The sequence below is a fragment of the Mirounga leonina genome, unplaced genomic scaffold (genome assembly GCF_011800145.1).
Source record: "Mirounga leonina isolate KUSES-001 unplaced genomic scaffold, KU_Mleo_1.0 Mir_197, whole genome shotgun sequence".
Lineage (NCBI taxonomy): Eukaryota > Metazoa > Chordata > Mammalia > Carnivora > Phocidae > Mirounga > Mirounga leonina.
In genome coordinates, this window is record NW_023270494.1 from 5,939,123 (window position 1) to 5,962,982 (window position 23,860).

The 23,860-nt window shown below is 49.1% G+C and overlaps 1 protein-coding gene across 8 annotated transcripts; it reads left to right on the forward strand.

The window, feature by feature from the left end:
• Positions 1-4,920: 4,920 nt before the first annotated feature.
• Positions 4,921-23,846, forward strand: SLC25A19 (solute carrier family 25 member 19). Of its 8 annotated transcripts, none has more exons than XR_004683067.1 (9): positions 4,921-4,996; positions 5,481-5,536; positions 7,897-8,066; positions 8,260-8,415; positions 10,396-10,566; positions 18,835-19,018; positions 19,450-19,580; positions 21,802-22,063; positions 23,462-23,845. XR_004683067.1 is itself a non-coding variant. In XM_035026047.1 (9 exons), exons 3-9 carry the CDS (start codon positions 7,911-7,913, stop codon positions 23,487-23,489), a joined length of 957 nt encoding a protein of 318 aa, XP_034881938.1. In that variant the 5' UTR covers positions 4,921-4,996; positions 5,481-5,536; positions 7,897-7,910; the 3' UTR covers positions 23,490-23,843. The 8 variants fall into 8 exon arrangements, 2 of the variants coding, with proteins under 2 accessions (XP_034881938.1, XP_034881937.1); XR_004683066.1 differs by having other exon boundaries at positions 21,763-22,063; positions 23,462-23,844; XM_035026047.1 differs by having other exon boundaries at positions 21,763-21,893; positions 23,462-23,843.
• The last annotated feature ends 14 nt before the right edge of the window (positions 23,847-23,860 follow it).

Sequence of the window (23,860 nt, forward strand, 5' to 3'; positions counted from 1 at the left end):
TAAATAAATAAAATCTTAAAAAAATAAAGAAATAGATAAAATTAAGAACTTCTGCTCTTTGAAAGACATGAGTGAAAACACAAGTCACATAAATAAAGATAAGCTACATATATAATGGTAAGGGCTTAGATCCAGAAAACAGAAAACTCCCAAATTTCAACAATAAGAAACAAAGCAATCCAATTAAAAATGGGCAAAAGATTTGAGCAAATTCTTCACCAAGAAGATACAAGGATAGCAAGTAAGCACACAAAAAGATACTCAACCTTAGTCACTAGGGAAATGCAAATTAAAACCACAATGAGATATTACTACATATCTGTTAAAATGGATAGATTAATAAAGAATGACCTCACCGAGGATGTGGAGGAACTAGAAATGTCATTCTGCAGGCAGGGAGGTGAAACAGTACAATCACTTTGGAAAGGTTTGGCAGTATCTTTTTTTTTTTTTTAAGATTTATTTATTTATTTATTTGACAGAGAGAGAGAGATAGCCAGAGCAGGAACACAAGCAGGGGGAGTGGGAGAGGGAGAGGCAGGCTTCCCGCCGAGCAGGGAGCCCGATGTGGGACTCGATCCCAGGACCCTGGGACCGTGACCTGAGCCGAAGGCAGACGCTTAACGAGTGAGCCACCCAGGCGCCCCAGTTTGGCGGTATCTTAAAGAGTTAAACATACACTGACCCTATGATCCAGTCCTTCCACTCCAAGGTCTATACCCAAGAGAAATTAATGCAGATGTCCATACAAAGACTTAGGAATGAATATTTGCAGCAGCTTTGTTTGTAATAGCCCTGAACTGGAAGCAACCCAAATATTCATCCACAGGTGAATGGATAAACAAATTGTTGTCGATCCATACAGTGGAATACTACTGGGCAAGAAAAAGGAATCAACTCATGATACACACTACATGGATGAATCTCAAGATAATTATGCTGAGGGAAAGAAGCCAGACAAAAAGAACATCATGTATAATTCCATGTATATAAAGTTCTATAAAATGCAAAGTAACCTACAATGACAGAAAGCAGATCACTGATTGCCTGGGAAAGAGGGAAGAAGAAGGTGGGATGGTAAAGGAGGACGAGGAATCTTTTGGAGTCACGGGCACATGTTCACTATTGTGTGGCAATGTGCACCACACATCAAAACATAAAATTGTTGGGGCGCCTGGGCGGCTCAGGCGTTAAGCGTCTGCCTTCGGCTGAGGTCATGATCCCAGTGTCCTGGGATCGAGCCCCACATCGGGCTCCCTGTTCCGCGGGAAGCCTGCTTCTCCGTCTCCCACTCCCCCTGCTCGTGTTCCCTCTCTTGCTGTGTCTCTCTGTGTCAAATAAATAAATAAAATCTTTCTTTTTTTTTTTCTTTTTAAAGATTTTATTTATTTATTTGAGACAGAGAGAATGAGATATAGAGAGCATGAAAGGGAGGAGGGTCAGAGGGAGAAGCAGACTCCCTGCCGAGCAGGGAGCCCGATGCGGGACTCGATCCCGGGACTCCAGGATCATGACCTGAGCCGAAGGCAGTCGTTTAACCAACTGAGCCACCCAGGCGCCCATAAATAAAATCTTTTAAAAAACCCATAAAATTGTTCACTTTGAATACATGTTGTCAGTTGTGTGTCAATTATACCTCAATAAAGCTGTTTTAAAATTGTGATGAGCCTAGAATATCTTGTTACACCAGAAAGTGAGAAGGCTAGTCATTTTGTCAAAAGGATTCAGGTGCTAACTTGAACAGGCACCACTAGCCAAAAATGGGAAATGTAAGTGTCATTTAGGATACTAACTAGAATGGATTGAAAGAGAACAAATAGGTTTAATTATTTTATTTTATTTTCTTAAAGATTTTATTTATTTGACAGAGAGAGAGAGCACAAGCAGGGGGAATGGCAGGCAGAGGAAGAGGGAGAAGCAGGCTCCCCGCTGAGCAGGGACTCAATCCCAGGACTCTGGGATCATGACCTGAGCCAAAGACAGACACTTAACTGACTGAGCCACTCAGGCGCCCCTTTATTTTTTACAAGATCTTACTTATTTTTAAAAAAAATTTTTCAAGATTCTATTTATTTATTTGACAGAGAGAGAGGGAACACAAGCAGAAGGAGTGGGAGAGGGAGAAGCAGGCTTCCCACTGAACAGGGAGCCCGACGCGGGGCTCAATCCCAGGACCCTGAGATCATGACCTGAGCCGAAGGCAGACGCCTAACGAGTGAGCCACCCAGGCACCCCAGATCTTATTTATTTATATGAGAGAGATAGAGAGCATGAGCAATGGGAGGGGCAGAGGGAGAAGGAGAAGCAGACTCCCCACTGAGCAAGGAGCCCAACACGGGGCTCAATCCCAGAATCCCAGGATCATGGCCTGAGCCAAAGGCAGACGCTTAACTTACTGAGCCACCCACGCACCCCAATTTTATTTTTTTAAGGAACTCTACACCCAACATGGGGCTTGAACTCACAACCCCAAGATCAAGAGACGCATGTTCTATCAACTGAGCCAGCCACATGCCTTGAGAACAAATAGTTTAAATCCATGTGTTCATAATGATAGATATAAAATATGTTTTATGTTGGCACCTGGCTGGCTCAGTCCACAGAGCATGCAACTCCTGATCTCAGGATTGTGAGTTCAAGCCTCATGCTGGGCGTAGAACTTATTTTTAAAAAATTAAAAATAAATAAAATTAAAACAAAATAAGTAAAATATTTTGTGGTCATAATGATAATAACAATAAAAAATCTCATTGATCAATAACCTTTGGAATATACTAGGGAACCAATTAATTATTTTGAAAACTGCTAAAAATAGAGTCACGAGTTTATCCTGCCTTTCTTCTATGACATGTACCTCATGTAATCAATTAATCAATGAAGGGATGTTCCTCTTACAGGTATTCCAGCATAAATGGTGAAGTGATGTCACCATTTATAGCCCCTAATCAATGCAATAATATTAATGGCTGCAAACACCACAAAATGAGACATGAGCACTCATTGTGATTCTCCTTATGGAGGTACACAATTCCACATAAGTAATCTTGTTTAAAAAAAAAATCAGGGGTGCCTGGGTGGCTCAGTCGGTTAAGCATCTGCCTTCAGCTCGGGTCGTGGTCCTGGCGTCCTGGGATCGAGCCCCACATCGGGCTTCCTGCTCAGCGGGAAGCCTGCTTCTCCCTCTCCCACTCCCCCTGCTCATGTTCCCTCTCTCACTATGTCTCTATCTGTCAAATAAATAAAATCTTAAAAAAAAAAAAAATCAAACCTGATCTGATGAGACCCCTTAGATCTAACTACCAATATGCAGAGAACACAGGAGGCAGAGGAGGATGTTAAAACAATTCCATGCAGATGCCACCAGCAAGATCCAGCCTGGGGAAAACTCAACAGGACAAACACCACCTACTTTCTTAAAAAACAAATAAATAAAGAGAGAAAGAAAGGAAAAGAAATGAGAAGAACATGAAAGAAATTGCAAGCAAAAGGGCGCCTGGGTGGCTCAGATGGTTAAGCGTCTGCCTTTGGCTCAGGTCATGATCCCAGCATCCTGGGATCGAGTCCCGCATCGGGCTCCCTGCTCCTTGGGAGCCTGCTTCTCCCTCTGCCTCTCTCTCTCTCTCTCTCTCTCTCTCGGTCTCTCATGAATAAATAAATAAAATCTTTAAAAAAAAAAAAAAGAAATTGCAAGCAAAAAAAGAGAAGAGGGAAACCATAGATTTGAAAAGACTTGAGATATATTAACCAGTTGCAATATATAGTCTGGATCTCAATTAGACAAACTTTAAAAAATGACATTTATAGGCCAACCAGGGAAATGTAAGCACTAATTCAATATTTGATGGTATTAGGAAAATCATTGTTAATTTTTGGGGGGCGGGATGATAGTTTGGGGCATATGCTTTAAAAGGGGAATGCTTGTCTTTTAAGGATACATTCTGAAATGTTAACTGGTGAAATCATATGATGTCTGGTATTTACTTCAAAATCATGTTGGGGGGAATGATGTTTTAAAATTGTGTGTCAGGGGCACCTAGGTGGCTCAGTCGTTAAGCGTCTGCCTTCGGCTCAGGTCATGACCTCAGGGTCCTGGGATCAAGCCCCGCATCTGGCTCCCTGCTCAGCTGGGAGCCTGCTTCTCCCTCTCCCACTCCCCCTGCTTGTGTTCCCTCTCTCGCTGTCTTTCTCTGTCAAATAAAAAAATAAAATCATAAAAAAATAATAAAATTGTGTGTCAAAGTGATTGCACTAATGAGAAAAATGCAATTAAAAAATCAGGAAGAAATACTGTCCTGCAAAACACTGATGCTACTTGGCGTGAGAGCGATAGGATGAGTCATTTCCCCTTTCGTTTCTACATTTTCTGTAGCGTCTGTAATGTATTTTTATATTATTTTTATAATGAGAAATTATGCATAATAAACCCTAGGGGGAAACAAAACTACATTTTTGCCGTCCTCTTCCTGGTTTCCCAAAAACCCATCTACTCTCTCTCCCAAGTCCTCCAGGCTTTAGCTGAACTTCCCGCCATCTTTCCCAAGTTTAGATTATCCGGGTTCTGGGACTACGAGGGTTTTGAGGAAAGCAGGTCAAATTCACCGCACCCAACCTTCCCTCCGCTCGAAGGAGGATAGAGCCACACGCCACTTAGCGCTGCGACCTCCCAAGGGCCATAGCCGTACTTCGGGACGCGCCACCCTCCCACGCGTGAATAACCTTCGCGCACGCGCCCGCAGTGAGACTACATCTCCCAGAAGGCTCTGCGCCTACCACGGGGACAGCCTTAGTAGCGGTGGACTACATTACCCAGTGACGCCTTGCAAGATGGGTGTTGCCCATCTATGACTATACAACTATTGGTCCAGCCTCTGTCGGAAGCTGCACGGTGATTGGTCCGGGAGCCCGTCAGTTACTGCCGGGCGCAATTAGTTTTGCTGCTGCATGAGGAGGTAGGAAGAGAAGCCCGCGCGGAGTCGGGCCGCGCCCTTCGTGCCGGGTGAGTGACCTCTACTTTCTCCTTCCTCGCCGTGCGCTCGGGGACTGGGGTCGCACACATGCGCCGGTACTCACGTGGGGGCAGGGTCTGTACGCGCACGTGTCACGCCTGACCTGAGAAGCATCTTCAGGGACGCAGGGCGCAAAACCTCGCACACATTCGGGACACCCATACACGTGGGTGCCTGCTTCGCGGGCGTCTTCTCGGACTTGGGGGGAAAACGCCCCGAGGCACGGCTGGACACGTGTGTCCACACGCGGGGACGTCTGCGGGGACCCCCCAGCTGAACACATGGGCACACGGGCACGCGAGCTCACCGCTCGTAGCCCAACGCCAAGGGTTTCCGCAGTAAGAGAAGGGGGGTGGCGTAGGCAAACTCTCTCCCACACCCCGCCCACCCTGACTCACTCCAGGGTCCGCATCTCTAGATGTTCTGTATGTCATGCACATACAGTCATACTTCATTTTTATTTTGTCTCTTTAGGTTACTACAAGGCTTACTGGTACAAGAAGGAAATTAGAACAAGTGGAAGAAGTAAGGTAACTATGGAACTATATTTAACCAGCCCTTTCATGTATATTAGACTTTTACCTTTTTTACAAAGCTTGCCACATATGATGTCTTGCATGATCATCCCAGCAGTCTGGGCTAGGCAAGGCAGACATCATTCCCATTTTCCAGAAGAGAGAGAGGAACCCAGGTTAAATAAGCCTCCCAGGATATTAGGGAGAGGCAGAATTTGAACTCAGGCCTATTGATATGTCCAGCTAGGCAGATCTGCTTATTTATAGAAACGCCTCATTCCCTCCCTGATGGCAGGGCACCCACCCTGCTCAGTGTGACCTCAGCTGTTCCCGGGTGGCCTCTGGAGAGGCTTTGCCTCTCAATCACCTGCCCCATGGTTAAGCTGCTTCTCACAAGTGCCTGGAGAGAAGCAGCTTGAGTTAATGTCACAGAGAAGTCGACGGAAAAGGCCAGGTGTCCTCCTTTGAGAGTGTGGAGGAGGAAGCTGCTGAGAAATGGGCACATTCCTGGCAGGGGTGGGGAGGCTTCATACCATCAGACTTTTTTTTTTTTCTTTTAAGATCTTGTTTATTAAGAGGGAGAGAGAGAGTTCGCATGCGAGCAGGAGGGGGAGGGGCAGAGGGAGAGAGAATCTCAAGCAGATTCCTCCACGAGCACAGAGCCCGTTGTGGGGCTCGATTTCATGACCCTGAGATCATGACCTGAGCGGGAGTCGGAGAGTCTGCCGCTCAGCCACTCAGGCGCTGTGGTTTTAGAATACTTTGCTGGTATAGCCATGTAGAAGTGCCTTGTTAATTTTAAGGATGGCTTGGAGCAATACTTTTGTACTTTCAGGAAGTGAGTTTGGGGCTGAGGGAGTGGTGCAGACAGAATTCCAGAGGAAAAAAGAATCGGTGGTGGGGTGGAACTTGGCCCTGTGTGGGCACTGACTTTCCTGTTACTATTGGTATCCAAGAAGTAGGTTAACTCTGCGGCCCCTTCTAAAATCATTTTATATTTAGTTTTAGTTGTTTTGGGGTGCTTTAGTTGCCAACCCTTTCCCCAGAGGTAATTTTACCAACTTGTCGGTGTGTGTGCTGATAACAGACTTTTCCCCTGTGCTTTCTACTACCGTATGGAGTGTATATAGATATTCCTGTTTTTCTTGTGCAAAAATGGGGTTATACTAGACATACTGTTCCTGAAACGTTTTTCCCACGTTTCAGTGTATTGTGGACATCTTTTCAAGTGTGTGTATCGCTCTGGCTTGTTCTTTTTAATCGCTGCATAGGATTCCATTGCTTGGATATGACTTAGTGTATTTATCCATCCCTCTATTGATAAGCATTTGTGTGATAATCCAGTTTTACAAACAGTGACATAATCCATGACATTTTACACATCCATGGTAGTGTTTCTCTAGAACAGTGGTTCCCAACCAGGAGCAAGTGCTGTGAATGCTAGAGAGGACATAAGGATGACCCCTGGAGGGGAGGTGCTCTTTAGCTGAGCCCTGGTGCATGGGAGGGGCTAGCCTGGGGAAGAGTGAGTGGGATATATGGGGCGGGGGGGTGGGGAGTTGGGGGGAGGGAGAGCCCCTGCATTTCAGACATGGGGAATAGTAGGTGCAGAATTAAGGTTGGCAGATAGGACCTCAAGCAGTGTTTTCTGGGAACTGGTCAGGAGCAGAGCCCACCGTAGTTGAAGTGGCTGAAGAGAGGTCCAGAGTGAGGTTGAAGAGGTCGGTGGGGATCAGGTGGGCCAGGGAACATCGTTTCAAAGCATAGCATGGCTCCATGGCTGCAGCTGGGCCTGAGGTGTGCAAACAGTGGGGAGGGGATGCAGGAGGACCCAGGAGTTGCTGGGTTCTTCCTTTGGATCATGTGGGCTTGTTGGGGAATCCCATGGAGTGCTCCTGGAGCCTGCATGTCGGACGTCGCCCTCGGTGCTCAGCTGCAGTGGGCTCTGCTCCCACACTGGGACTTTACCTCAGGCAGGAGTTTGCCATAAAACCAGGTGTCTTGGAAAGCAAGCTGATCTCTGGAAGTGAACGATTTCCTACCAAGCCTGTTGGTTCATTCAGTCAACAAATGTGAGCACTCACCACGCTGGGCTCTGTTCCAGGCACTGGAAATAAAGGGATGGGCAAATGAGAGCAAGGCCGTGTTTTCACAAGTTCGCATTCTAGTGGGGGAAAGTGGCAAGAAACAGATGTCCAGAGTAAATGTCCAGTATATTAATGCTATGCAGAAGAATAAAGCAGGGCAAGGGGATAAAAGGGGATGTGGGTGCTGTTTTAGATGGGGTGGTCAGGGAGGGCTGCTCTGAGGAGGTGGTTGTGAGCAGAGACCCTCAGAACTTGCTCTGGTGTTAACTCCATGTCTCCTCCTTTTAGATTGAAACTGATGGATGTTGTATGGGCCAGCGGCAGGGATGGTTGGCTATGACCCCAAAGCTGATGGCAGGAATATCTCCAGTTTTGAGGTGGCTGTGGCTGGGTCTGTGTCTGGACTTGTCACGCGGGTGATGATCAGCCCCTTGGATGTCATCAAGATCCGTTTCCAGGTGCCCTTTCCCCCTTTTTTCCCCATGTAATGGGCTGGAGGACAAATTCTCTCCTTCTTGTTAAAGCAGTTTCCAGATCTTGGAGTTTTGTCAAGGAGAAGCGCTTTGCTGCCCTTGTTACATTTTCCAAAATTTCTCCTTCTCACCCTACACCTGTCCCTGTTGTCCTGACCTTTTCGATTTTGATTCCTAGCTTCAGATTGAGCGCTTGTCTCGCAGCGACCCTGCTGCAAAATACCATGGGATCCTACAGGCTGGGAGACAGATTTTGCAGGAGGAAGGCCCCACAGCATTCTGGAAAGGACACGTCCCAGCGCAGCTTCTCTCTATGGGCTATGGAGCTGTCCAGGTAGATGGCAGGGGAATGGGCCAGGGCTCTGGGTTCGTGTTGCTCAACAGGGGAGCACAGGGAAGGTGGGGCCTGTGGGAGATACCACCACACTTCTACTCGTCTTAACTGGGGAACTACATGAAGCTCGAAGTCTGAAAATGAAGACAGAGTTAGACCAAGCTGTACCGTATGGGCATTCCCTTCCACGCGTCCCCCCACCGTGGGGACTTAGCCCCAACTGAATATTAATTAGATGTTGTCCCGAGGAGACTGTCCTGACGTCATGCCCCCAGTGGGCTTGGCAAATGATGATACAAATGCTTTCATTTTTCAGAATAGCATTTTCACATCTGTACTTCCTCTGAACTCCCAGCAGCGTTGTGAGGAAGGTAGAACAGGTGTTTCGTGGGTCACAGAGAAGGGGAAGTGAGCTGCCAAAGGCCACACAGCCTGGAGGTGGTGGGACCAGGATGAGAATGCAGGCTCCTTAACTTTGTTTCGCATGTTCATGCCGCTCAGCGCCGGTTGATTTCTCCTTTTTTTTTTTTTGAAGATTTTATTTATTTATTTGAGAGCGAGCGAGAGAGCCTGTGCGAAAACAGGGGGAAGAGCAAAGGGAGAGGGACAAGCAGACTCCCCGCTGAGCACGGAGCCCGACTCAGGGTTCGATGCCACGATCCCAAGATCATGACCTGAGCTCCAACCAAGAGTCGGACGCAGAACCGACTGAGCCCCCCGGCACCCCGGCACCACTCGGTTTCCTGGTGGGTGGTGCGGACGCCGGCGCCACAGCAGTTGCCGGCCGGGATGCGGTGCTCGGGGTGAGCCGGGCCCCGCGGCAGGCACTTGGCGTGTGTTCCCTGACCGCGGTCCCCTGGCGGAGGCTCTGTTGTCGCTCCCGTGTTACCGACAAGACGAGGCAGAGAGCCTAGGTAGTGAGCCCAGCCAAAGGCACCAGCTCGAAAGCCGGCAGGGTCAGGATTCCCACCCGGACGGCTGGAGCCAGAGTAGCCCCTGCCTGCCCGTCCTGTGACGGCCCGGCGATGGCTCGGGTCAGGCGCTCATGGGTTGATGCGCCTGTGTGGCCAGCCCTCCGCGGCCACCGCGTGCTCGCGGGACGCCCAGCTGTCTCGAGCTGCCCGCAGAAGAGCTCCGCGGCGGGGGCTTTGTACCATACAGTACGGAGCACGTGGAATTGTCCCGAGCGAGTGTCTGTCAAACACTGCTGTCACTGGCTGTCCTGAAGGGGGGCCTGCACCGATCCACAGCGACTCTCCCCTCCCGGCCCCAGGGACATGCAGCTAATGAGTAGAACTTAACTTTTCTTTTCTTTTCTTTTCTTTCTCTCTCTCTCTCTCTCCCTCCCTCCGTCCCTCCCTTCCCTGTCTTCCCTCTTAGATTTTATTTATTCAGTTGACAGACAGCACAAGCAGGGGGAGCAGCAGGATGAGGGAGAAGCAGGCTTCCCGCCGAGCAGGGAGCCCAATGTGGGACTCGATCCCAAGACTCTGGGATCATGACCTGAGCCAAAGGCAGGTGCTTAACTGCCTGAGCCGCCCAGGCGCCCCTGAGTACAGCTTTCTGATATAAAAATTTCCCCTCTATTTTATTTTATTTTATTATTATTATTTTTTAAGATTTTATTTATTTATTTGACAGAGAGCACAAGTAGGCAGAGAGGCAGGCAGAGGGAGAAGGAGAAGCAGACTTTCCACTGAGCAGGGAGCCCGACGTGGGGCTCGATCCCTGAAGGCAGATGCTTAATAGACTGAGCCACTCAGGCGCCCCTCCCCTCTATTTTCTTAACCCTCTGGGTATTTGGCTCTACTCAAATAGAGTATAAAATGCCGTGTGCGCTTTGCACAAAGTTATATGTTCATTATATTCTGTGACTGCTCAAGGAGAGTATTCCCTTGTCCATAGAACTGGGCCCCACCTGGGTCGTGGTGGTGTATTTGGGGGGGTGTTTGTCAATTACTTTGTCACGTGCTCTTGTAGTTTCTGTCGTTTGAACTGCTGACCGAGCTGGTGCACAAAGCCACCACGTACGATGCCCGCGACTTCTCAGTGCACTTTGTGTGTGGAGGCCTGTCCGCCAGCGCCGCCACCCTGGCCGTGCATCCCGTGGACGTGCTGCGCACTCGCTTTGCAGCTCAGGGTGAGCCCAAGGTGAGTGGCCGGGCCAGAGAAGGGGTGCCCGCGTAACAGAAGGTGTTCCACGAGTTGGGGCTCTTTTCTTTAGAGGGAACAAAACCCCCAGGCATGCTGGGGTCTGCATCCCCTCTGTCGGTCCATCTGTAAGACCTGTAACTGCTGAGCACCATGCCAGGTGCTCGCAGCCTCACGAGGGAAACGGAACCTACGGGTGGGAAACAGAACAAGTAATGAACAGTAGGTTGGACAGTAAAGGCATCCGGGAGAGTGAGACTGGAGATCATATTTCTGGGTTATTGTGAGAGTGTTTTTGGTTTCCACAAAGAATGGATAGAGGAAGTGGGACAATTGAGTCAGATTCCAGGAAGAACTTACTGAGTGAAAGGGAGGGATTAAATCCTGAAATAGACCTCCCCACCATAATCTTTGTTTCCAAGAAAGAGTAATTTTTCTGTCTCCCTTCTGCTTTAGGGTATTTTTGTGGGGAATGACACTGCTTAAGAATTTGATGTGCTTTAGAATAACTGTGGTTTCAGTTCAGTTCAGTTGCCTGGGGTGGGGATCCTGGGCTGGTGGAGCTCTTTTGTTTAGGAGACATCCTGATGGCTTTTTTGGTTTAGAAGGGCAGAGTGTCCTGGGAATAGTCTGTAAGCAAACGAATGGGGCATGAGAGCTAGATCCTTCTGTATGGCACTTCAATGGGAAATAGAGTTTTCTCCTGGTGGTGAAATGAGATGAGGGTCCCTGGGCACTGAGCAGAGAGATGGGGGGGAAGGGTGTTTGTAGTTGGAAAAGACAAACAGCTTTCAGCAACATGGTGGCTGCTGGGATGAAAAAAAAAATGAGTGGTGGTGCTCCATCAGCTTCTCTGCTCTGGGCTGCTGGAGTCCTCTTCTATGACTTCCCAGCCCTTAGTAAAAAAAAAAAAAAAAAAAATCTATGAGAAGGTACATTTGAAACTAATATAATACTGTATGTCAATTCTACTTCAATAATAAATTTTAAAAAGAGGTCTGTGAGAAGGAAAGGTACAAGAGAAAAGAGAATAACGTATTATCTCTCTGGCTTAGACGACTGAGATATGGATTCTAGATTCTGGAATAATCAGGAAATCGTCTGTGTGTAAAAGTGAGTGAAAGAGATCTGTTTAAAAGCTGTGGACCCTCCACCTTTCGTAGATCAGTAGCAGCCGTGGTGTCAGTCCTCACCTTTAAAATGTTTCTTAGGGGCGTCTCAGTGGCTCAGTCGGTTAAGCATCTGCCTTCAGCTTAGGTCATGATCCCGGCGTCCTGGGATCAAGCCCCGCATCGGGGCTCCCTGCTTTGCAAGAGCCTGCTTCTCTCTCTCCTCCCCACTTGTGCTCTCTCTCTCACTATCTCTGTTGCTGTCTCTGTCTCAAATAAATAAATAAAAATCTTTAAAATGTTTCTTGATTAGGGGTGCCTGGTGGCTCAGTTGGTTGAGCATCCAACTCTTGGTTTAGGCTCAGGTCATGATCTCAGGGTCATGACATCAAGCCCTGCATCGGGGTTCCTCAGAATGGAGGCTGCTTGAGATTCTTTCTCCCTTTCCCTCTGTCCCTCCCCCTGCTTGTGTGCACTCTCTCTATGTCTCTAAATAAATAAATAAAATCTTTAAAGTGATTTTTCATCAGTGATCTATAAGGTGTATAAAAGTTAAAAAGACATGTGGTTCTGCATGAATTATAACAAACACTTAACAGCCACCCCGATTCCAGTCCCCAGAGGCAACCACTTTTTTTTTCTTTTTTTAAGATTATTTATTTATTTATTTGACAGAGACAGAAACAGCGAGAGCAGGAACACAAGCAGCGGGAGTGGGAGAGGGAGAAGCAGGCTTCCCCTCGAGGAGGGAGCCCGATGTGGGGCTCGATCCCAGGACCCTGGGATCATGACCTGAGCCGAAAGCAGACGCTTAACGGCTGAGCCACCCAGGCGCCCACAACCACTTTTTTTTTTGAGATTTTTTTTTTTTTAAGATTTTATTTATTTGAGAGAGAGAGAGAGAACGTGCACAGAGGGGGAGTGCAAACCCCGCTGAGCAGGGAGCCCGATGTGGGGCTCGACCCCAGGACCCTGAGATCATGACCTGAGCCGAAGGCAGCTGCTTAACCGACTGAGCCACCTAGGCACTTTTAATACTGGTGGCTCGCTCTTCTCTTATTTACTTCCTAATTCTTAGTAACATGCTTATACTACTAGTTCTCTCTCTTTCTTTTTCTTTCTCATTTTTAAATTGTAGACATTAGCTATCAATAGCATCTGTGGAAGATGAGAGTTTACCTCTTCTACCATAACTCGCACGTGTGCTTGCGCTTCCTCTGATGTCAGTATGACCAGTTTATAGACTTTGGCTAAATCAATACTGGGTGTCTATGCTGTTATGATTTGTAAATGTTACTGCTGAGCCTTGAAATACATTATGATTACATTTTCTATCTTTGTCTTACCTGAAATTAGTGATTGCCTTGTATTTTATTTAACAGCTTTTCGCATGCTTATCACAAAGTTACCCTCGGGTCGCCTGGGTGGCTCAGACCATTAAGCGTCTGCCTTTGGCTCAGGTCATGATCTCTGGGTTTTGGGGTCTAGCCCCACATCGGGCTCCCTGCTCTGTGGGGAGCCTCCTTCTCTCTCTCTCTCTCTCTCCCTCTGCCCATCCTCATACTCGTTCTCTCTCCCTTTCTCTCTCTCTCAAATAAATCTTAAAAAAAAAAAGTTACCCTCAAACAGTCTTGATAGGGTCAGCCTGTGGTCATCAGTCCCACGTTATTAGGGAGCCTCTCCTGGAGCCCCCAGCTCTAGCAGCCTTCACCCTCTGGCATCGTTATGGACTCTTTGCTCTAGGACTGTTACCAGCTGTTCTGTTAGGAATTCTCTTGTTGGGTCCTGTGTCTTCTTTTTCTTGATTAATCCCTCATTTTGGTGGAGATTTCCAGAGATAACAGCTTTTTTAGAGAAGCCTTGATAGAAAATGCCTACTTACACTTGACTCATGATTTGGGTATAGAATTCTAGGTAGCTCTCAGTGTTGCTGTAGAGAAGTCCAGAACCACGCCAATTAATGATCCTTTATATGAAACTATCACCCCTCCTGCCTTGGGAACTTTCAGGATCCCTTCTTGATTCCTGGCATTCTAGAGATTTACCAGTGACGTGCACTGGTCTGTGTCTCTTTCATTCATTGTGATGGGTACTTCTGGACCCTTTAGTCTGAACACTCCTGTTCCTCATGCCTAGAAAATGGTCATGAATGGTTTATTCACAATTACTATTTTCCATTTTTTTCTTTTCTTTCTGTAATTCATGTCAGTTGGGTATTAGACATCCTGGGTCTATCCTCTGGTTGACTTATCTTTTCTCTACTATTGTCTAGCTCTCTTTCTGTCCTACTTTCTGGGAGGTATCCTTGCTTTATCATTTGGGGCCCTCTGTTGAATTTTAAAAATGCTTGCTAATGTATGTTAATTCCTAAGAGCACTTTTTTGGTTTGCTTTAGTCTAATTTAATGAAACATCACTTACATACGTAGTAAAATTCACTCTTTAGTATATACCTCTCTGACTTTTTTTTTTTTTTACTTCTGGAACTAATTTTTTTCCTTAAAGATTTTATTCATTTATTTGACAGAGACACAGTGAGAGAGGGAACACAAGCAGGGGGAGTGGGAGAGGGAGAAGCAGGCTTCCCGCTGATCAGGGAGCCCGATGTGGGGCTCGATCCCAGGACCGTGGGATCATGACCTGAGCCAAAGGCAGACGCTCAACGACTGAGCCACGCAGGTGCCCCTCTGACTTTTTTTTAAGATTTAATTTAATTTATTTATTTGAGAGAGAGCACGAGTGGGGTCGAGGGGGTGGGGGAAGGGACAGAGGGACAAGCGGGCCCTGCTAAGCATGGAGCCCGACACGGAGCTCCATCCCAGGGCCCCGAGATCATGACCCAAGCCCAAGTCAGACACTTTTTTTTTTTTTTTTTAATTTATTTGAGAGAAAGAGAATGAGATAACACGGGGTGGGGGCTCAGAGGGAAAAGCAGACTCCCCGCTGAGCAGGGAGCCCGATGCGGGACTCGATCCTGGGACTCCAGGATCATGACCTGGGCCGAAGGCAGTTGCTTAACCAACTGAGCTACCCAGGCACCCCTCTGAGTTTTGATGAATGCACATAACCACTACTATAATCAAGATATAAAACAAAAGTTCCATCACCCCCAAATGTCTTCCTGCCCCTTTATAGTCAGTCCCTCTCCATTGCCAGCCTCTGTTAACCACTGGTCTGTCTTCTGCCTTTTTCGGAATGTCAGATATAGGGAATTAGGTCTTACGTAGTTGTTTGAGTAGGCACTCTTCACTTGGTGTCTGCATTTGAGATTCATCCATGCCGCATGTGTGAGTGGTTGGTTCCTTTTTCTTGCTGCATAGTATTCTGTCGTGTGGCCCTACCATGATTTGTTAATTGGGAGATGTCACGGTTGTTCTCCAGTTTTTTGGTAATTATGACTAAAACCACTACAAACATTCACATACAGATTATTGTGTGAACATTTTGTTTCTCTTGGGTGAATACCTAGGCGTGGGGTTGCTGAGTTGTACGGTGAAAATGTTTAATTTTGAGGAAAAGCCAACCTGCTTCCTACATGGCTGTGCCGTTTTGCATTCCCACCAACATTTCCAGTTGTTCCTTATCCTCACAATACTTCGTATTATCTGGTGTTTGGTTTTATTTGATTCTTTTAAAAATTTTTTTTATTTCAATTTAAATTCAATTAATTAACATATAATGTATTATTTGTCTCAGGCATACAGGTCTGTGGTTCATCAGTCTTATATAATACCCAGGGCTCATTACAGCACATACCCTCCCCAATGTCCATCACCCAGTTACCCCATCCCTCCACCCCTCTCCCCTCCAGCAACCCTCCGTTTGTTTCCTATGATTAAGAGTCTCTTATGGGGCGCCTGGGTGGCTCAGTTGGTTGGGCGACTGCCTTCGGCTCAGGTCATGATCCTGGAGTCCCGGGATGGAGTCCCACATCAGGCTCCCTGCTCAGCGGGGGGTCTGCTTCTCCCTCTGACCCTCCTCCCTCTCATGCTGTCTCTCGTTCTCTCTCTCTCAAATAAATAAATAAAATCTTAAAAAAAAAAAAAAAAAAAAGAGTCTCTTATGGTTTGCCTCCCTCTCTGGTTTCGTCTTCATTTTTTTTCCCCCTCTTCCCCTATGGTCCTCTGCCTTGTTTCTCAAATTCCACATATGAGTGAAATCATATGATAATTGTCTTTCTCTGACTGACTTATTTCGCTTAGTATAATACCCTCTAGTTCCACCAACAATTTTATTCTTTTCTAAAGGTTTATTTATTTATTTGAGAGAGAGAGAGAACGAGTGTGCCTGTGAGCAAAAGGAGGGGCAGAGGGAAAGAATCCCAAGCAGACTCCCCGCTGAGCATGGAGCCTGACGGAGGGCTCAGTCTCATGAGCCTGAAGTCATGACCTGAGCCGAAACCAAGAGTTGGGCGCTTAACTGACTCAGCCACCCAGGCGCCCCTATTTTTATTTTATTCTTTTAAATTTTAGCCACTCTACTAGATGTGAATAGTGGTATCTCATTGTGATTTTACCACAGAGATGTTGAATGTATTTTTATGTGCTTATTTGCCCTCTGTGTACCTTCTTTGCTGAAGCAATCTGTTCAAATTGTTTTCCCATTTTGGTGGTTTGTTGTTTTTGTTTTACACATTTTTTCTGAGTCCATGGCTGTGGCTGTCTTCACGTCCTTATAGTCTGTTTTTTGAAGAACAGATGTTTTTAATTTTCTTTTTTTAAGATTTTATTTATTTGTGGGGCGCCTGGGTGGCTCAGTTGGTTAAGCGACTGCCTTCGGCTCAGGTCATGATCCTGGAGTCCCGGGATCGAGTCCTGTATCGGGCTCCCTGCTCAGCGGGGGGGTCTGCTTCCCCCTCTGCCCTCTTCTCTCTCATGCTCTCTGTCTCTCATTCTCTCTCTCTCTCAAATAAATAAATAAAATCTTAAAAAAAAAAAGATTTTATTTATTTGTCAGAGAGAGAGCACAAGCAGGGGGAGCGGCAGAGGCAGAGGGAGAAGCAGGCTCCCTGACGCGGGGCTCGATCCCAGGAATCTGGGTTCATGACCTGAGCCGGAGGCAGACGCTTCACCGACTGAGCCACCCAGGTGCCCCAAAAAAGTCCTAATTTATCAATTTGTTCTTTTATGCATTTTGCTTTTGGTATTTTATCCAAGAAATCTTTGCTTAAGGGCACCTGGGTGGCTCAGTGGGTTAAGTGTCCAACTGTTGGTATTGCATCAGGTCATGATCTCGCAGTTATGGGATTGAGCCCCGCACAGGGCTCTGTGCTCAGCATGGAGTCTGCTTCAGATTCTCTCTCCCTCCCACTCTTGCTCTCTCTGTCTCTCAGATAAATAAATACAATCTTAAAAAAAAAAAAAAAAGGAAATCTGCCTAACCCAAACTCACAAAGATTTTTTCCCTTAAAACAAGAGTTTGTCTTGTTCTCTGAATCTTACCTCTTTTTTATTTTATTTTATTTATTTTATTTTTTAAAAGATTTTATTTATTTATTTGACAGAGAGAGAGAGATAGCGAGAGCAGGAACACAAGCAGGGGGAGTGGGGGAGGGAGAAGCAGGCCTCCCGCGGAGCAGGGAGTCCGATGCGGGGCTCGATCCCAGGACCCTGGGACCACAACCTGAGCCAAAGGCAGACGCTCAACGACTGAGCCACCCAGGCGCCCCCTTACCTCTTTTTTAAATCGACTCTTTCCTTTTATCACGGAGGTGATGCCTTCTCTTTGGCCTGAGAATATCAGTTCTAATTTTGTAGTTGGCCTCTGTTTCCTTTGGTTTCCTTCTTCTGTCTATCCTGTCTCTTCCTTCCAGATGATTTCTGTGCCCTCCCCCCCCCCATTGATCATTTTGGTCTCTGGATTTTGTTTTTTGTTTGTTTGTTGTAGCCACTGTGGGGCTCAAACTCATGATCCTTAGATCAGGAGTCACACACACTGGTGACTGAGCCAGTCAGGCGCCCTGGTCTCCATTTTTTTTTTTTTTTAAGATTTTTTTATTTATTTGACAGAGAGAGACATAGAGAGAGAGGGAACACAAGCAGGGGGAGTAGAAGAGGGAGAAGCAGGCTTCCTGCAGAGCAGGGAGCCCGATGCGGGGCTCGATCCCAGGACCCTGGGACCACGACCTGAGCTGAAGGCAGACACTTAACGACTGAGCCACCCAGCCACCCCTGGTCTCCATTTTTTATGAAGGCTTTCCTCAGATGTCTGGTGACCCTTGGCTGCCAGCCTGGTGTTAAAGGGGGCACAGGGAAGCAGAGGGGGACTGTGGGTGCGTGGCGGGCTTGTGGCCCAGTGGCCTTTCTCCAAATCCTAGCCCTTTCTTGGAGGTTCCCAGGGTGAAATCCTTCAGTGTGGCTGCCAGCATCCGGGAGCCAAGAGGCGAGGAGGTAGCCAGCATCCTCCCTTCTCGGTGCAGCATGCCTCCCCCTGTCATTGCGGTGCCTCGCCGCGCCCACTGCAAAGAATGCGTCGAAGGGAAGGGTACTAAGAAAAACCAATGCCCGGTGGTCTGCCTGCATGGAGATCGCCTGATGACAGGTTTCAAAAGGTTAAATATATGCACCTGGCAAAAAATCCAAATAGCGTAAAATGGTAAATCTCCCTCTTCCCCTGCCCCGGCTTTCCCTCCATGGAGGTCACGCTCGCCCTTCCTCATTTCTCATGTATCCCTGGGGGCGAGGGGGTAGTAAATCCCTTCATGGTTTGTTCCTCCACAAGCACTAAACCCGCTCTTCAGCCTCTCACTGTGCTCATTCAGCTCTGTGTTCGGGGGATTAGTCCCGATCTGTTGTGTAGATGGCGCGATACCCTTTCCATGGCTGCTCTGTGTCCGGAATGGGTGTGTCATCATGTATGTAACCAGTCACCCAAGGGCGGACGCTGCGTCTTTGCTCTTCCGCAGGACACGGTGGCAACTGTCCTCGGACATGTACTCTCGTGCACTTGTGCAGACATACTGGTCTTGTAAATAGCTAGAAGGGGAGTTGCTGGAAAACCCCGCCTTAGGATTTTTGTCCAGCATTTTCTTTGTGCCCTGGGCAGGAGAAGTCATGCTCCCGGCAGCTGGGATTTTGGCCGAGGGGAGGTGCACGTGATGGGCTGCGATGCAGGGCCAGACCGCCCCGCGCACTCACTTGAGCTGCCCGTGTGCCGTCCAGGTGTATAAAACCCTGCGAGACGCCGTCGTGACCATGTACCGGACTGAAGGCCCCTTGGTTTTCTACAAAGGCTTGAACCCCACCTTGATCGCCATCTTCCCCTACGCCGGCTTCCAGTTCTCCTTTTACAGCGCCCTGAAGCACATGCACAAGTGGGTCCTGCCCGCCGAGGGAAGGAGGAACGGTGAGAAGCCCTCACACGAAGAGAATCCGGGTTTCCACTGTCCCCCTTCCCCAAGCCGGAGCATCTCTTTCTGATCCTTGTAGGAGCTAAGGCCTTCTGTCAGAGGCTAGGACTTCCCGTTCTCTGAACCCTGCTCTGTCGCACTGCGAACCAAACCAACCAAGCCAGCAGCTGGCAGACCCTTTCAGCCCTTGCCACCCCAGCAGTGGCACTGTCAACATTGATTCTCCTCCCAAGCCTTGAACCGAGTCACACCGCAGAGCCTGCAAGCTCCTCCTTCCATTCCCTCCTTCCTGCCATTCGACCCAGAGTAGCGTGTGTGGTTCTCCTCGGAGATTCAGGGTGCTGGTGGGTCTTAGTTTTACGGTGGAGGCTTGTCTTCCCCCGATTGCACTTTTCCTCATTTCCCCCCTCAATCCCACTTGGTTCAGAGAACCTCAGAAACCTGCTCTGTGGCAGCGGAGCTGGAGTCCTCAGCAAGACCCTCACATACCCCCTGGACCTCTTCAAGAAACGGCTGCAGGTCGGAGGGTTTGAGCGGGCCCGAGTCACCTTTGGCCAGGTGAGCTGTCCCCCTGCACAGAGCTCCGAGCCTTGCCCCTCACCTGCCCATTGGTCAGCATTAACCCCCACAGCCCGTCCCTGGGGATCCCCAAACACATAGGAAAGCCACACACAGCCCTGTGCATGTTGGACACTGTGGGATGATCCAGGCGAAGGAGGGTTCAGTGTTTGCTCGTAAAAAGTGTTCAGTTCAGGGCGCCTGGGGGGCTCAGTAGGTTAAGCGTCTGACTCTTGATCTCAGCTCAGGTCTTGATCTCGGGGTCGTGAGTTCCAGCCGTGTGTTGGGTCCATGCTGGGTGTGGAGCCTACTTCAAGTAAAAAAAAAGAAAAGTGTTCAGTTTGGGACAAAGAATATAATCATATAAGAAAGGTCCCCAGGGTGCCTGGTTGGTGCAGCTGGTTGAGCATCTGACTCCTGGTTTTGGCTCAGGTCGTGAAATCAGGGTCGTGGGTCAAGCCCTGCATTGGGCTTTGTGCTTGGTGTAGAGCTTGCTGGTCCCTCTCCCTGTGCTCCTCCCCTGCTCTCGAGCTTCAGTGCATGCTCTCTCTTTCTCAAATAAATCTTAAGAAGAGATAGGTCCCCAAAATACTAAAGAACCCCGAGGAGACTCCCACTGGTGCATGAGGTTGTTTGCTTTATTCTGTAGGGGTTCCTGGAGAGGGGTGAATGAAATCTGATCAACTAAATTATATATATATATTTTTTTAATTTTTTTAAGATTTTATTTATTTATTTGCTAGAGAGAGAGTGAGAGTACAAGCAGGGGGAGCAGCAGGCAGAGGGAGAAGCAGGTTCCCCGCTGAGCAGGATCCTGGGATCATGACCCGAGCCGAAGGCAGCTGCTTAACCAACTGAGCCACCCAGGCGTCCCTAAATTATATTTTAAAGGCACTAGAAGCTTTGTCATTCACAGAAGCCCCCATTGTAGGTGATTTTGTAATGTTAATAGTCATTCCTAGTCGGCTTGGATTTTGCAAACTGGATTTTCACCTGCTGCTTTGGGGGCACCATTCAGTGGTGGGCTAGGGGTGGAGCAAGGGGGGAGTAACTCCAGCACTTTCCCCTCTGGAATCTGGGAACCTGGGACGTCTGTGCAGGAAGAAACATGCCCGACAGATGTCAGAAAAGAGTGGCCTGCAACCGGAGACAGAAGGGAGGGAGCACTCCTTACTTGGGGGAGGGGAAAATATTGAGTTAGTTGTAATCCATCTTTGTAGGAAATTCAGAGAAGTCCTGGAGACAAAAAGATAAAACTGACATTTAACTCCCAACACCACCCCCCGCAGAGATAATCAGGCAGAACCATTGGCTGTAGTTTTGTTTCTTTGCATAAACATACGTGTACATTTTAACACAGGGTGGAATACAAGATTTTATAACCTCCTTTTTCCACTTACGAACTTGTCCTGAAGGAATGGTTTGAATTTGCACAGGGAGAGTTGCTGAGAGCCCAGGACAGAGGAGAGAGCCTTGTTCCTAACAGATTTTGTGGCCAGTTTGGTGGGAGGACCAGTGGAGGGTGAGGGCAGATCAGGGAGGGAAGAACACCAGGCTGTGGAGCTTGGATTTGATCTTTTTTTTTCTCTTTTTCCTTTTCCTTTTTTTTTTTTTTTTTTTAAAGTAAGCTCTACGCCCAGTGTGGGACTTGAACTCACGACCCCGAGATCAAGAGTCCCACACTCCACCAGCGGAGCCATTGATTCTTTATTCTTTATAATGATTGATTATAATGATTCTTTGATCTTGATTCTTTATAATGTCATTGTCATCACAACGGGAAGTTAGTGGAGATGTGGAGAGAGCGGGGCTTGAGGGGAGTTGGGTCTTGGGGATGCCAGTCTGGCGGCGGTGTGTGGCAAACTGCAAAGGCCGGACTAGAGGCCCAAGCGAACAAGGGCCAGATTCAGATCCGCTGCCCCAGGCGGGCCAGGCGGGCTGGGGAAAGGGCCCTTAAGGGGCCCAGTTGGTAGGCACTCTGTCCAGTGCTGATTTCCAGGCACTGCCTCTATTCAGTCTGAATTATTAGTCCACTTGGAAGAGAAAGAAAAGGTTAACTGCTCTGTCCTTTTTGCCTTCGTTGCTTGTCCAGCCAGTGTTGACTGGGAGCTGTGATGTGCCAGGTGCTGGGCTGACGGAAGAAAGAGCCAGCATCCGTGTGTTAATCTCTTCCTCTGCCCAGGTTCGCAGCTACAGGGGCCTCCTCGATTGTGCCCAGCAGGTGATGCAGGAGGAAGGCCCCACGGGCCTCTTCAAGGGCCTGTCCCCGAGCCTGCTGAAAGCTGCTCTCTCCACTGGCTTCGTGTTCTTCTGGTACGAGCTCTTCTGTAGCTTCTTCCACCCCATGAAGAAGGCGGACAGCTAGCCCCCAGGGCAGGAAGGGCGGCCTCCGGAAGGAAGGCAGACTCCCGTGCCGTCTCCTGCTGCACCGAGGGCTGCTGCCCGCTCCCTGCCTGCCAGGCGGCTCTGGCATCGCTAGAAGGGTAGGGGCCTTCTCGGGGGGATGCAGGGCTTGGCCTGTGGGGACGCAGCCGTGTCGGTCAGAAGGAGCTTGAGGTGCTTTCTCTGTGTGGTCCTGGCTCGCAGGAAAGGCGGCAGCGACCCCCCTGCGCTTCTCAGCACCTTCTGCCCAGAACTGTCCGGGCTCTGGGGGTGGGGGGCCACGGCTGGAGCCCGAGGGCTGGGATTGGGCCCTTCGCGGGGGCCTGGTCCTCTCGTGTGCCCTCTTACTCCCACCAGCTAATTTAACGCACACCGAAGCTACAAGCACATTCCTTATTTCGCTCCATCTTCCCTTCCACATCACGTCCCTCCTCACAGGGTGTGAGGGAGGGAACCCTTGGCTTCCTCAGATTCCATTTTTCTCAATACTTGCATCCCTCATGCAGCTTTGCTTCTGGTTCTGAGGGGAAGAATTAGTCACTTTATAGCCCCCGCCCCCCATGCCCAGGTCCCCCTGTCTGTGAAGTTCCGCTCAGGCTGTTCTCTCCCCTGGGTGGGACAGAGCGTGGCTAGAGGGCCTCTGGGGAAAACAGATCCCGGCGGCCCACAAGAAGTGGGGGCTGTGCTGATGGGGAGGAGCTGTGGGTAAAGGTGGCGGCCTTTTCCCCCAGTCTGCCTGGGGTCACTCCTCTTCCGGGGGCTGGGGGCGGGAGCCTTACAGCTGGGCCTGTTGGCATCGGCTGCCCGCTCAGCGTCCCCCTCCATGATCAGCGTGGTGCTGCGTGTATCCTCTGTCACCCCAGGAGGGCCACAGCTCTGAAGCAGCCTCATGAAGGGGGTGGGAGAAGGAAAGGGTCGGGCAGCCAGCCTGCTGAGGGCGGTGGTGTGTCAGGGGCTTGTCAGCACAAGAACTCACAACAGCTACTCGTCTGGGCACAGAGGAGAAACTGCAGTAAGGGCGTGAGACCAGGAAATCTACAGAACACAATCACCACCCTTTCCACCCAGTTCTGGCCCCCGGCCCTTCAGGGGAGCCAGGATGGAGGAGCAGCAGAGCCCCTTGCAGGACTTCACCCAGCCCTCAGTCTGGGCTCTGGCTCCAGCCTCTGTACCCACTGAGGAGGAGAGCAGGGGCCGGGAGCAGGCCTGTGTGGGTGTCATGGCCCTTGGACCCCTTCCGTCATCAGAGTGGTTTTGGCTCTGGCCTGGGGCTTTGTGACGTGTCTGGGACCCTGAATCCTGAAGCTTCCCTACTCCCGGCTGCTGGTTATGAACATCCAGGCTGTGGGTAGGGGGGTGTTCCAACACCCACAGAGTCTGGGGCACTGGGCTTGGGGCTGCAGGAAAGCTGCCTGAATGTATTTTTTAAGAAACTCCACTTTAGTGGAATAAAGTAAACTTTATTCTCTTCATCTCTCCTACTCATTATTTTGCTGCAGCTGCTCTTTCTCCTCCATCTGCTGGTGACCACTTTGGCCAGCCCTTTTGACAGAAGAACTACTTGGCAACAGGAAACCGCGGTGGCCATTTGACTGTGCGACCGGAAGAGGCGCCTTTCCAGCCCCTTCTGGCTGCCCTCCTGCAGCCCGGGGCCGGCGTCAGGAAAGGCCCTCGGCTGCTGGGCCCGCGCCTCTTCCCCAGCCGCAGCCACGACCAAGTCAGGGGCTTGCCCAACTTGTCACTCCCGGCATCTGGTGGTGGCAGGGGGGCGGGGGTCCTTACTCTTGAGCTGGCCCATTGGTTTTCAACTTATTCTACCAGTACCGTTTGTACTTGGAGTAGGCGAGGGGGGAGAGGGGGGTGATGCAGCCCTTACAGGAGGCCCCCGGCCTTCTCGC